Raw genomic sequence first — 15,191 nt, 5'->3', positions numbered from 1 at the left:
TGAGGCAAAAGGAAACTAAATCATAGTCTAAAAGCAGAAATCTGATGCCAACTATTAATGTACATTTCTAATAATCTTAGGTGAAAACTGAGTCTTAGAAGGGAAGACAGGAAACAAAATGAGCAAAAGCAGCAGTATCTACTATAAAAGCTAACTCTCAATTACCGTTAGAGAAATAATAATAACACTTTACTTTCTTCAATTTGAAAAAAAGTCAATATTTTATTGACTTGAAGTTTCCAACTACATATGCTACAAAAACCAAAACATAGCAAGTTATTAATATAATGGAGAGCAAAGACAGGCTTGCATTTACTGAGTGCCTACAACAGGTCAGGAACAGAGCTTATTTTTTGACATGTGTCTTATATTCATTTCCTCCCCGGAATAATCCTATGAAGTACTGCAATCCTATTGGATAGATCTGCACTGTCCAGTATGATAACCACTAGCCACAGGTGGCTACTGAGCAACTGAAATTTGACTAGTCTGAACTTTAAAGGCTACTGTGTGTCAAATATGCACTAGATTTTGAAGACTTAGCACAAAAAATTATGTGAAATATCTAAACTCCAAAAAGTAAGCTCTTTTCAATATATACCCAAGGTCAAGTGTAGATAAGTATCTTTTAGATCTTCCTTAATTCTTCCCCCTCCATTTTCAATCTATCAACAGTTCTGTAGCTGAAAACACTGCCGTGCATGTTCTGATACTATGTGTGTAGCTTGGAATCTAAAAGTGTGCTAATTATATATGTAACATTGTTTACAGTATTTACTTTTAGAACATTCTTTTAAGAAAAAAATAAGTTTAATTGTATTACTCATAAACATTTTATTAATAAAGTTATTCATAAAAAGGTAAAAACTAGGAGTGTATAAATCTGGTGACATTTAAAGTTAAAAGAAAATCTGGTCTAATATTTTCAGTCATAACCGCTTAAGAATCTAAAAATAAAGGAGAAAAGCCATCCTACTTTTTCAGACCTATTGTTAGCCTATAAGTGGGTCATATTGTACAGAGCTCCCTACATTTGCTAAATAAAATTATAGTGTAAATTGGTACAGAGCAATCTAAGATTCTTCTACTATGCAAACATAATTGCTTAAAAACAAGGAAGCTAAAATCCAGTTTTCATATTTATAAAATCCTGCTTTCATATTTGTAACATCTGACTAAACCTACTGAATCTCATATTAATTTCATTTATAATGACAGCAAAATAACTCCATAAGAAAACTCCACGTTTATATAGACCAGAGATTTTTGGAGGTGTGAATGTTAGAGGCACCATAGGAAACAAGAGAAAATGACAAGAGTAAATCTAAGGAGGTATCCCTCCCTCATCTTTGGGGAAAAATCAATATAACACTATTACTGACAGGAGACTGCTGCACACCTTTGCGAGTTGATGTAGAAAAGAAAAAAAAAATGGCTATGAGTCTCTGAACTAGGCATGATACATTTAGAAACTGTCCAATGATAGGTATTTAGTCTTGACAACTCTGTTTTAGAAAAGCAGTCATTCTCTTCCTGTGGCATAAAACAATTGCCTTTTAAAAATGAAGACTACTGAGCTTCACCTTCAAGTTGACTAAAAGTGCCTAGGTATTATATTCTATTCTGTTCACCAATTTGTTTATCCTTGTGGCAATACAACAGGTTTTTAAATTATTAGAGCCTGTAATCTGATAGGACAAGTTACCTTCTTCAAAATTCGTGGGCCTTTTTATGGCCCTTTGCTCTTCCATATAAATTGCTGGAATCAGCTTAAGTTCCACAAAATTCCTATTAGGATTTTAACTGCAAATGCACTAATTTTCTAGTAAATAGGTAGAGAACATCTTAAGCACAGTGAGTTTTTTTACACATGAAAATGGTATTGCCCTGCATTTATTTAGACGGTGTCTTTAAAAACTTTGTTCTAGTCTTACATATCTATTATTGATTACTACCCTCTTATATTTTTTCACTGCTATCTTAAAAGGTAATTTTAAAATATGCACTATTTATTGCTGGTATATAGGAATACTATACAATAAAGTTTTCACAAAATATTAGATTGCACTTCACATCAACAGGCTGAAAAAATATCTGACAATACCCAAGAGTTAGGAAATGGAGCAATAAAAATTCATTATTGGTAAAAGTTTAAAGTAGTATAATTGCTTTGAAGAAGTTTGTTTTTTCTACTGAGTTTGAAGAGGTACATAAGCTATGACTCAGCAGGTTCACTCCTAGGTATATCCACATAAAGAATCTGCTGTCCATGTGTACAAAGAGACACTGATCTCTTTGCACAAATTGAGGTAGTTTGTAAAAGAAAAAGAAAAAAAAAATGAAGTTGGAAATGATCTAAATGCCCATCAACAGAAGGGTAATTATGGCCTATTAAAACAATACAACACTGCACAGAAATAGAAATTAATGACTGAATCAGAAGTAAACCTTGGTTCATATAAGAAGCTGTTCCTGCAAGTGCCAAGAACCATACAAGTCCTAAACAGTGAGTGGAGATAAATGCATAGAATGAATGCAGGAATAATTTATGCAATCAAATTTGAGGCTAAGCAAGAAATAAGTTGGACTAGGGTGGTGTCAGAGAGAAAAGTGGAGGGATTAAAAAGAAATATTTAGAAGATAAAAATCATCTAGTTTGGGAGATGGACTGGAAAATAAGGAGATGATGGTAGAAGTGTCAGAATCCACATGGGGATGTATGAAAGCAGCAATATCAAGAGTGAAAGTACAAAAGAAAAATAAATGCGGTAAATCCAAGATATAAGACTTAAATGTCAGCAGTGAAACAATAAAGGACAAAGTGATGTGAGAAGCTAGAATAATTCTCTAGCAATATAACATTATCATATAAAGCTGAGCTATGAAGAAAATGATTATGAGCACATAATATGTGCATTTCACTTTCAGGAATCCAGTCACATGCCCTGGAGCAAAGAGGAAGTTGAGAAGCTATTTGGGTAACAACCCACAATTCTATTCAAGAACATGTATATTTAGTTGTGTTAATTAGGGTGAAAGTTGAGCAGCTGAAAGAAAGAGGCTCCAAAAACAAAAGAAAATAGAAGTGTACTTTTCCTCTTAACAGTCTACAGAGTTCCTCCAAGTCATCCATGGGCATTCATTTACATGTAATTCTTACAGTCCTGTAAGCTGTCTCTAAATGAAGGAATGTAAGCTTCTGTGTATCCACTTTACAACTACTGAAGTTGTGAGAGTGGATTGTGTTATAGTTTGGATGTTCGTCCACTAAAAATCTCATGTTTAAATTTGATCTCCGTTGTTAGGGGTGGGACCTAATGGGAGGCATTGAGGTAATGGGGGCGGATCCCTCATGAATGGCTTGGTGCCAACCTTATCCTCATGGTTGTGAGTGAGTTCCCAAGAGAGCTGGTTGTTAAAAAGAGCCTGGCACCCCCTCCTTGTTTCCTCTTTTGCCATGTAATTTCTGCACACACTGGCTTCCTTTTACCTTTTGCCACTAGTAGAAGCAGTCTGTACCTTACAAAATGCAGATGTCGAACCCTGAACTTTTCCAGACATCAAAATTGTGAGCCAAGTAAACCATTTTTTCTTTATAAATTACCCAGCCTCAGATATGCCTTTATGGCAACACATCCTAAGACAGATTCAAACATGTAAAGGACCTCAGAGAGGTAGAAAAGGAAGGCTATGACTGGTTCCTGGTGCATAATACTCTGAATGATAGAGGCATATATAGAACTTTGGAAGAATTTGAAACTAACATGGTACAAAAGTGAAGATACTTGCATACATATTTACTTATCGATGTTATCAGGTAGGTTTCAAGATACTTTTATTAAAGATAAAAACAGTCTTGTTAAGAATAGGCTTAAAATGCAGTATTTTATGCTTTTCATTTTATTTTACATAGGTATATACTCATATCAAAGTGACAAGCAAAAAGTAACTGAAAAATTCTCACAAATTCTACAATGATATTGTTCCTTTTCTTTATATTTTTATTTATATCTGTTAGAATAAAATAAAAAAGTCTTTCCCTATATCTTTTGCTTGACACTATAAATAAATGATGAAGAATCACGGTAAATTGTTCCAAAGTCTATTAAAAATTAAAAGCTTCCCAAGACAGAAGACTGGAAAGATTACAAATCTAATGCCTGGCAAAAACTATTACATAGAAGATGATGGAAACATTGCTTTTCAATTAGTATCAAATATTTCAATAGAGATTTAACTGCTCAAATCTCAAAGATAAAATCAACAGATTTTTCCAGGTAGGGATAGGAGTGACATAGGTGATGTGACGGTTAATTTTATATGTCAACATGGCTGGGTCACCAGATGCCCAGATATCTGGCTAAACATCGTATCTGGTGCATCTGCAAGGGTGTTACAGAACAGACTCATATTTGAATTGGTGGACTGAATAAAACAAGTCACCCTTTCCAAGGTGAGTGGGTGGCCATCATCCAATCCATTCAGGGCCTGAACAGAACAAAAAAGTTGAAGGAAGGTTGAATTGAATTCTCTCTATCTGACTGTTTGAGCTGAAACACTGGTCTTCTCCTGCCCATGAATTGTGATTTACAGGACCAGCTTTTCTGGGTCTCCAGCTTGCAAATAACAGATTGTGGGACTTAACTTCCATAATCAAATAAGGCAACTCCTTATTTATTTATTTATTTATTTATTTATTTTTTGGGATGAGTTTGTTGCCCAGGCTGGAGTGCAGTGGCACAATCTTGGCTCATTACAACCTCCGCCTCCCAGGTTCAAGAGATTCTCCTGCCTCAGCCTCCCAAGTAGCTGGGATTACAGGCATGCACCACCATGCCCAGCTAATTTTTTGTATTTTTAGTAGAGACGGGGTTTTGCCATGTTGGACAGGCTGGTTTTGAACTCCTGACCTCAAGTGATCCACCCGCTTCAGCATTCCAAAGTGCTGGGATTATAGGCATGAGCCACCATGCCCGGCCAAGGCAGCTCCTTATGACCGTTCTCATTATATATATATTAATATATATATCTACACGTAGACATAAAAACACAGATATCTCCTAGTGGTTCAATTTCTCTGGAGAGCCCTGAATAATACAGGTCATAATAGTAATCATATTTACTGTTTAATAAGCTGCTTCCTAATAGACACATTTAGAAAGAATATGTTCAAAAAATTAATTGTATGCCTTGGTAGAAAGAAGACAAATCTTCTGTCCCAACATGTCAAAGACAAAATGTAAGGGTTTAAAAAATAGTCATTACCTTTAAGAGCCCGATTTAAAGGAAACTAATAATCAGAAGGGACCTTAAAGGTCTTTTAGTTCTTTCCTATTCATCCTCTGGAATCTGTGTGCAGCATCTGAAATCACTGACAAGCCTCTTCTTTTGGAAGCTGTTGCCACTTATGTATCTATGCCATTGAATCTTCCAATTTTTTATTTTCCCAAGTTACTGAGTGACAGGGATAGACATGTATTTAAAATACAGTATCATGCATAGCTATACATTTGAAATATTTTAAACCCGTGTAACCGAAAGGCTTACAGTCTAATAGGATAGACACATAGGTAAATTAACGACGACTATGTTTTAAAAGGGCATATGTTCAGATGAGGTGTCATCAAAAATCAGCCTCAGGCAGAGGAATAAGCCAGGCCTCCAAGCAGATGAAAGAGATGTTTCAGGGAGCAGCTGGTACCAAAGGCAAGGGGGAGTGAGAAGAACCTGACATATTCAAGATACTGTATTCATTAATTCTGCCAACAAGTATTTACTGAACATGTAATATGTACTAGGCACTTAACTAAGAGCTGGGTATTCCTTAAATGGGATGCAAAAACAGGCATAAACTCCTTCCCTTTACTGAGAGCAGCAGACAGACATTAACCAAATAATCACACTATTTCAGTATAACTATAAATTAAGAATGTGAACAGAAGAAAAGCAGATGGTTCCATGATGGTATACAGACTTACCCTCTGGAGGGTAGGAGATGGTTTTGGAAGACTTCTGTAGGAAATAATTCTTAAGCTGGCATCTACAAGATGAGTGAATAGGAGTTATCTAAGTAAAAAGGAAAGAAATAGATTCAAGGAAGAGTATGACACACATAAAGAAAAAAGAAAAAAAGAAAAGGAGAAAGAAAAGGTAGGCAAGGAAAAGATAACACAGAGCCTTGAAAGCCCCATTAAAGATTACAGTCTTTATCCTATAAGTTTGGTAAGCCACTTAAGAATTTATGTTGTATTTGTGTCACAGATTTGCATTTAAAAGGCAAAAGATTTATCGATTCTGAAGAGAAACCAGAGTATCGGATGTGCATTTAAGATCACTTTGACTCCAGGTGCAGGATAAATTGAAAAAGGTCAGGAATATATGTGGGTAGACTATAGTCTTGATAGTCTATTTACTCAGTCAACAAATATTTATTGAGTCTATTCACTCAGCCAACAAATATTTACTGAGCACCTACTATGTGACAAGCACTGCTGGTGCACTGGAGATACAGAAATAAATTAAAGCCTCTAATCACGTGAAATTTATACTCTATTAAGGGAGAACAGTCAACTGACAAATACTCAGAGTCTAGAAAGTCATGGAATGGTAAGTGCTATGAAGGAAAACAAAGTAAACAAAGTAGTGTCAGAGAATGGCGAATGAGAAATACACACAGAATTACTGGAAATCTAGGCAACAAATGACGACAGCTTGGATTAAAGTGGCAGCAGTGAGAGAAGTGGGTGGACTGAAAAGTTATTTAAGAGGCAAAAAAATATCATCTGGTCTTGGAGATGGACTCGAAATGTGGGATGATGAACAGTGTCAAAGACAACTCCTAGATTAGCAGCTACATGCATGTCATTCCTTGAGAAGAGTACAGTGTGAGAAAAGTCTTCTGTAAGTTTTGAAGGACTCTAAAATGTCATGACTGAGAAGAAGAAAATGAATACGCATAGGGGAACAGCAGCAGGGAAGGTGAACATTAGGTTACCTTGAAGACTGAATGAGAAGCGGGGAAATAGACATCCAGACTAGGCAAGACTAGACAATTCCTAAGGAAATTATGTAAGGGAAAAGACAGGAGATAGGGTAATAGGTGGAGGGAGATATGGTAGTCAGGGTAACAGCTAGAGGTCAACAGAAGACTGGAATCTATGTAAGGTTTTATGTTACTTTCCTTTTGGTTTTCGGATTAGGGAGACACATGTTCAAAAGGGCATATCAGGAGGGTAGAACTACAAATATAGAGGACAGAAGGGTCTGTTCTAAGGCAGAGGGGATACAGATGTTAGAAAGATCTAACATGTAGAGGCCATTCAGAAGGTAGGGACTCGATAACCTGGGTTTGAAGGGTGAGTAACAGGAAGGAACTTGGTATGATTCTTAGTTTCATGACTTAGGTGACTACATATACCACTCACAAGGTAGTAGAAAAGGCAGGGGCTTAAAGAGAAAAAAGGAGGAAAGAACTACCAGAAGGAAACAAAGATGAATTCAGCTTTACAAAATGAATTTACGGTTATGTTTGATAGCCAAGTGGAACTATACAATAGTAATTAGATATTGCAGAGCTCAAACTGAGATGACTGAACTCATTAACATACAGGTGATGTACCAACACCCAGGAAAAGTACATTAAAGAAGAAACATGTATTAGGGAAGAATAAAATGAGATTCAGAACAGAGCCTTAGGGAGTCTTTAAGGTTTAACAAAGAATGTTTAAGAAATCCACATCCATTCAAATCCACTACTGTTTTCCTTTCTAACTTATGATATTCCGAAAAAACATCTTACACTTTTATATTTTTCAAAACTGACAAACATACAGTAAACCAAAATAAATCTCTTAACACTGCCACCATTGATTTCTATATCTAAGCAATACATATTATAATAAGTATTTTAAAAATTCTCAAAGGTACTCAATGTAATCTCTATAAAAAATAGTGAGTCAGTATAAAACTGGTAGGATATGTCTTTAAGTATGTGGACATGTGGTGTTTTTGCCAAAGTTAGGGAATTATCTTTAGGCCTTAAAAAAAATGAAGGATAGGAGAAATTACTGTTTTATAGATCCTATAAGTTCAAATAACTCTTCTGGATATTCATTCAGCAAGATACTGAGAATGAAGAGAGATATAAAACAGGCTTTGACCTTAAGGAGCTCTCAGCCTACATCATGGTACTTGGAACCAGGAGTTGGCAACTATGGCCCACTGGCCAAATCTGGCCCTCTGCCCATTTTTGTAAATAAGGTTGTATTGAAACACAGCCACACTCATTTGCTGAAACACTGTCTATGGCTGCTCTTGCACTAAAACAGTAAACTTCAGTAGTTAGGGCAGACCACACCACCTGCCAACCCTAAAATACGTATTATCTGGCCCATTACAGAAAAAAGTTTGCCAACCCTTGATATAGAACAGAAATAAGCCCACAAAAAATATTTCCTCAAGGAGATAATATGGTTTCAGAGGTTTGGAGCAGGTTTCATAGGGAAGGTAAGTAAGGTAAGGTAAAGATAAGTGAAAGCTCACCAAAAACTAGAAAAAGAAGAAATATAATAGAGGCCAGATGCAATGACTCATGCCTGTAATCCCAACACTGAGGGAGGCTGAGGTGTACAGATCACTTAAGTTCAGGAGTTCGAGACCAGCATGGGCAACATGGTGAAACCCTGTGTGTTTCTATAAGAAATACAAAAATTAGCCAAGTGTGGTGGCCCACACCTGTAGTCCCAGCTATTTGGGAGGCTGAGGTAGGAGAACTGCTTGAGCCCAGGAGGCAGAGGTTTTAGTAAGCCGAGATCACACCACTGCACTCCAGCCTGGGCAACAGAGTGAGACTCTGTCTTAGGAAAAAAAAAAAAAAGAAAGAAAAAGAAAAGAAATCTTATAAATAAAGGCATAGGGCTAGAAAACACTATATTTGGCTGGGCACGGTGGCTCATGCCTATAATCCCAGCACTTTGGGAGGCTGAGGTGGGCAGATCATGAGGTCAGGAGTTCAAGATCACCCTGGCCAACACGGTGAAACCCTGACTCTACTAAAAATACAAAAATTAGCCGGGTGTGGTGGTGCATGCCTGTAATCCCAGCTACTCAGGAGGCTGAGGCAGGAGAATTGCTTGAACCTGGGAGGCAGAGGTTACAGTGAGCCAAGATTGCACCCACTGTACTCCAGCCTAGGTGACACAGAGCAAAACTCCGTCTTGGGGAAAAAAAAAAAAAAAAAACACTGTATATTAGAAAAACAAGAACAAGCATAGTCTATCAGGTATATAGGATATTACAAGTGGTAAGTGAGAGGATGGCAGAGAATAACACTGGTAAAAGCAGGTTAAGCTTATATTGCTTTGTCAGAAGTTTAAATTTGATACTAGTAGCTGGGAGGATAACTTATCAAAAAAGTTAAAATGCTAAGATTTATGAATGACAAGTGTTTTTAAAAATTAGAATAGCTTTAATGTTATTCTTTTAATGTTTTTCTCACAGATTTGTATTCTGACATTTTTTTTGACAGAGATTATGAAAACTCAAATATAGAACTGCATATAATCCTGAGTATACAAATGGACATTATGCTGTACATTTGAATGCCATGTAATTCATCATGCTGTCACAGGAGGAAAAAATATTTAGAAATTTAGGGCCGGATGCTGTGGCTCATGCCTGTAACCTAGCACTTTGGGAGGTGGAGGTGGGCGGATTGCTTGCAGTCAGGAGTTTGAGACCCACCTGGTCAACATGGTGAAACCCCGTCTCTACTAAAAATACAAAAAAAGCATTATAAATCATTCTACTATAAGGACACATGCACATGAATGTTCACTGCAGCACTGTTTACAATAGCAAAGACCTGGAACCAACCCAAATGCCCATTGATGGTAGACTGGACAGGGAAAATGTGGCACATATACACCACAGAATACTATGCAGCCATCAAAAACGATGAGTTCATGTCCTTTGTAGGGACACGGATGAACCTGGAAACCATCATTCTCAGCAAACTGACACAAGAACAGAAAATCAAACATCGCATGTTCTCACTCATAGGTGGGTGTTGAACAATGAGGACACATGGACACAGGGAGGGGAGCATCACACACTGGGGTCTGTCGGGGGGAAATAGGGGAGGGACAGCGGGGGGTGGGGAGTTGGGGAGAGATAGCATGGGGAGAAATGCCAGATATAGGTGATGGGGAGGAAGGCAGCAAACCACACTGCCATGTGTGTACCTATGCAACAATCTTGCATGTTCTTCACATGTACCCCAAAACCTAAAATGCAATAAAAATAAAAGAAAAAAAATAATTAAAAAAATATAAAAATTAGCCAGGCATGGTGGCAGGTGCCTGTAATCCCAGCTACTTGCAGGGCTGAGGCAGGAGAATCACTTAACTCCAGGAGGCGGATGTTGCAGTAAGCCGGGATCACGCCACTGCACTCCAGCTTGGGCGAGAGGGTGAGACTTCTCAGGAAAAAAAAAAAAAAAAAAAAAAAAGACTTAGAAATTTAGCTATGGGAATCAGGGAGCAGACAGAAGCTGCTCAGCAAAGGAAAGACACAATCCAATATGGGTTTTAGAAAGCCTAACTCATGACAGGAAGGGAGGATGGGCTAAGTATGAGCTATAATAGAGACAGTAGTCTGGAAGCTGCTGACCAAGCAGTTTGAAAGGCAATGTTTATGGCAGAAGAGAGGAAGAAAACAGGTTCAGTATGTGTAAGAAGAGACTGAAAAGAATATATAGAGATTTAATTGAATATATCCAAGAGTATCTCTTAGGTAGACAACTGAAAAGACGTACAAGCAGAAGATGAGATTTGGAAGTAGTGGTGGTTGAAATCATAGGAATGGGTAAAATTTATTCAGGGGCAGGTAACATACATGTGAAGGAAATTAAACAAAAAAGAGAAGACAGGAAAAATGCCAGGTTTACTAGATAAAGAATAGCTAGGAGAGAAACAGGAAAATAAGATAAAAGTGATGTTGCAGGGATCAAGTGCATAGTTTTAAGAAAAAGCTTATCACACAAAATAAAGAGTCAAGTTGTTCAGGTATATTAACAAGTTCTTGTGGTGACAAAGTTCGAGATACTGCAATGAGAGAGAAAGCAACCACGTGTTTACCTATAGAATAATGTACCATGAGCTATTTGTGGTGGTTAAGGATAAGAACTCTGAATTCAGACGGACCTCGGTTGCAAACCCAGCTCTGCTATCTTGGGAAAGGTCAACTTTCTAAGTTTCAGTTTTCAACCTATACTATATATAATAGTACTTACTTGCCTCACAGGATTGCGGGAGGAGTGAGATCATGTAAAGTACTTATAACAGTGCCTGGCACATAGGGAATAATGGAATGTTGACAGTTATTATTAAAATCATTTTTACTAGGAATGGAAAAGCAAATTACTGTAAACTATTGCCTGAAAGCAACTTTGCTGCCAGAGCCAACAAGGCCAACATACGTTACATGTTGATAAGAATACAAAATCTTGTTATATCTTTCTACAAAACTATAGTTTAAGTGGAATTACTGTGTGTAATTATAAAGTAATACAGAAATAATTAAATATAACACAATAAAACTTAGTTGGATCTTCCATCTGAGAAAGAAAAAACTAAGAAAAGTCTATACAAAGACCTGCCCAGAGAAACAGAACTGACCAGCAGATGGAGCCCTGTAGAAAGTGCTGGCAGGCAAAACTCCAGTGAAGAAGTATGACTCATTAGGATGTCTACTTTTTATTCCTTAAAGATATTTAATTCTCTCTGCTTTAATCACCAAATAACTTTATTAGTAGTAAGGCTTCCAACATGCCTCAACACACCTCAACACTGATATTGATATTTTGACTGTTGAAACAGATATCCTAGAATATGTAATACTAGAATTCCCTAGTATTTTATAAAGTTATTTTGAGATTGAATAGTAAAAAATGAGTGATCTGATTTTGAGATTTCCCAGGGGTATGCCAATCAGCAAGGCTAAGAAACCAGGCCTTAGATCATAAAGCATCCTTGTGAAGTCCAGCTTAAATCAAGCTCAAAGAGTTGAGGACACCCTCTTCTTCTGTCGTCACTACAATGACATATAAGATCAAGTTTCTGTGACTACTCCTAAACTTTTTCACCCTTAAAAGAACTACTAGTTAACTATCCAGGTCTATACTTGAAAAAAAATTGAAACTAACAGTTGATTTAAAAAAAAATTAAAATAAGTGAGTTTAACCTTACTGCACAAATAACTATATCCATCTGAGTCTACATGCTTACTAAAAGCTGCTGAAACAATATTAAAATTGCTGTTAAATAATAATCAGAAAATTCAAGTAAGAGAACTGTCAAATCCTATGTTTATAGACTTAAAGTAATAGGATCAATATCATCATTATATGATTTTAGATGACAGTGTTCACAGCCTACAAACTAACTCTCTCTGCCTCTACGGGACTTGTTCAAGGAGTTTTGCCCACAAACAGGAAACATCCAACATCAGGCTGAGTATACCTAACCCCAAAACCCAAAATCTGAAATGCTCCAAAATCTGAAATATTCCAAAATCTGAAACTTTTTGTGTGTCCACATGATACTCAAAGGAAATGCTCATTGGAGAATTCTGGATTTCAGATGTTCAGATACGAATCCAGTATCTAATGCAAACAAACATTCCAAAATCTAAAAAAAAAAAAATCTGAATCCAAACCAAGTATTTCAGATAAGAAAGAATCAACCTACTTATGTTTTTATGGCACATCTACAGACAATTAACAGTCACGCTGATTCATGGATTTCCTCCTGCCACTTTCCTGTGTTGTCAAGCTCATAAGCTGAGGGAGTAGAACCTACAATTTTAATGCTGTACTCCACAGAGACCACATGAAAAAAACAAAACTAAACTAAAATCCCACAGACACATCATGCAGTCCAAAGTCAAATACAAAGTTTTTTGCTTACCCATTTAGAATGTAAGAAATCCCCACCCCCAACTTTCTTAGAGTTAGAATTTAATGTCCTGTAACATAACTATAAATAATAGTAAAAACAAAGACTCTGTGGTATCTAGCTCTTGGACAACACTACTTAAGCAGCTTGACATTGTAAGTTGCATTCACACACAACAATTAGAAATACTTAAATCAGATGATTCTGGTTGACAAGATAAAACAGCTGTCACGTCCCATTCAACAGTAAGAACTCATAAATCAGGGAAATCAAATTATTAAACTAGGCACAAAACTGCAAATCCTTGTCCTTCCATTCTGGGGATACTTATGTAAAACCTTAGCTACTTTGTATCAGAGAGGTGGCATAACGCCTGATAAATGAATGAGAATCGTATTATATTTTAAAAGATCTCCACTACCAAAGATTCAAGTTATGATCATTCAGTTTATGTTGAACACTGTTATTACCCAATAATGTTGGTTAAATGGAACAGATTATTAAAAAGTAACAATCTGTTCCAGAAAGTGCGAAATAGTCTTATTCCTTACACAAACTGGCTTGGTTCAGATTTTCAATTCTTGGTTTGAATTTCTGAAGGATATTTAATAACCACAAAGCCAACTCCAAAGGAATTTGCTCTAATTTTTTCAATATTTATGAAATAAAAAACACAAAAACGGAATTATGAAATTGCTATTCTGTGGATGGTGCATATACAAAACCTAAGCACAGCCCAGGTTTACTCAAGAGAAGTGAAGCTCAGAAAGACTACAATTTACCTAATGTTACAGGACGTTTGAGTAGCAATCAGGACGAGGCATTCCTCTCGAAATTTCAAAAATTTAATATGAAAAAATTACACACTGCCCCTGTAGTTAACAGCACCAAGAATCTGAATACCCACTGGAAACCCTGCAATTCAGCAAGTCTTTGTAGCTATCAAAGAGTTCATCAGTATCTGGAACCTTATTTTATTCCAGCATCCAAATGACTAGTACTTAAAATTAATCTGAGGCATTAACTCTGGAGCCAGATCCCAACTGTTCTATCAGGGACAAAGAGAGGGTGAGATACCGGAATATACTAGCTTTGGCATTAAACCTAAGTTCAGCGCAGGGTGTGTCCAGGTTGCCGTGGAGCCGGACCTAAAGCCTATTAGCGCGAGGCTGCCCCTTGTTTCCTGGAGATGATGTCTCCCGTGACTCCTTCCCCGCGTGACAGGGCACCCTGGCAGGAGCGACACCCCGCCCCCTCTTCTACCTCTTTCCAAGGAGGCCCTGAGACCGGCCCCCAGACTGGGCCTCCACGAGACCACCCGTTTGACGTCTGCTAAGCAGTGAGTGTAGCAGGGCTCTCGGCCGCCACCTCCAGCCGCTGGGGGACAGTGAAAGGGATTCCCCGCCGGGGGCTGAATAGGAGGAGCCACGGAGACCGGGCCCCTCCCCCAGCGGGCTTACCCTCCGCCGCCGCCTACTCGCTGCAGCCGCCCGGCTTCCTTGCGGAGCAGCCCGAAGCACTGCGTCCAGCAGCAGTTCCCCATCGCATGCCGCCCAGGCGCCGCCGCTCCTCCTCCTCCTCCTGCTCAGTGCCCAAACCCAGGCTCCGCAGCCGCATCCGCGCGGCAAGAGCCGAAATGGGGTTCAGGGACCAAGGGCGGGCCGGCCGGAGCGCGGCAGTGTGAGGGGCCGGGACGACGAAAGGGATGAGGCGTTAGGAACAAAGGTAGTGTCTACTCCAGCGGCCGCCAAGCCACCGCCGCGCGAGGGAGGAGCACCGGGCTGAAGGCTCTGTACCCTCTCGCCGTCCGCATGGCCCCTCTCGTCTCAGCCCCGAGCCCAGCACGACTGACCGCCTCCAACGCCGAAGGAGGCCAGTCCCCGCTAGCCAAGCACCCTGGCCCCGCCCCCCAGCGCTCCCAGGCCCACGCTCGCCGCCGACGCTGCCACACCCCCGGCCTCTCCCGCGCCCCAATTGGGCGCGCTGCCTCGGGGTCCCGCCTCCTCCGGCGACCGGCCTTTAAGTCACTTCCGCTCGCTCTTGGTTCAGCTGCCTCTGCCTCGGAGACGGCTCAGTTCCCGCTTGCGAATGTTTGTTTTGTTGGACCTTGACCTGACTAGGAATTTTCCTTCTCTCGTTGCAGTTTCGGGCACCTTCGTCCCGAACACGCTGGGCGTGGCATGGTTAAGGCTTAGCCTTGGAACTTTGTTTCAAAGGCGTGTGAGGGGCTAGAGCCCC

At 38.9% G+C, this 15,191-nt stretch overlaps 1 protein-coding gene across 2 annotated transcripts in view; it reads right to left on the bottom strand.

Annotated features, from left to right (window-relative positions):
* AP1AR (adaptor related protein complex 1 associated regulatory protein) overlaps nt 1-14,878 on the bottom strand; it is a 38,614-nt gene extending 23,736 nt beyond the window's left edge. The window contains exon 1 of one of the 2 annotated variants that reach the window (XM_017509911.2): nt 14,414-14,878. In XM_017509911.2, the coding sequence (XP_017365400.1) occupies nt 14,414-14,496 (83 nt within the window). In that variant the 5' untranslated portion in view covers nt 14,497-14,878. The remainder of the gene's footprint in view (nt 1-14,413) is intronic. The other variant, XM_017509918.2, reaches the window with a different exon arrangement.
* Between the last annotated feature and the right edge of the window lie 313 nt (nt 14,879-15,191).

The sequence above is a fragment of the Cebus imitator genome, unplaced genomic scaffold, assembly GCF_001604975.1.
Source record: "Cebus imitator isolate Cc_AM_T3 unplaced genomic scaffold, Cebus_imitator-1.0 Scaffold17, whole genome shotgun sequence".
NCBI classification, from domain to species: domain Eukaryota; kingdom Metazoa; phylum Chordata; class Mammalia; order Primates; family Cebidae; genus Cebus; species Cebus imitator.
This window is presented reverse-complemented; position numbering and strand designations above follow the sequence as displayed.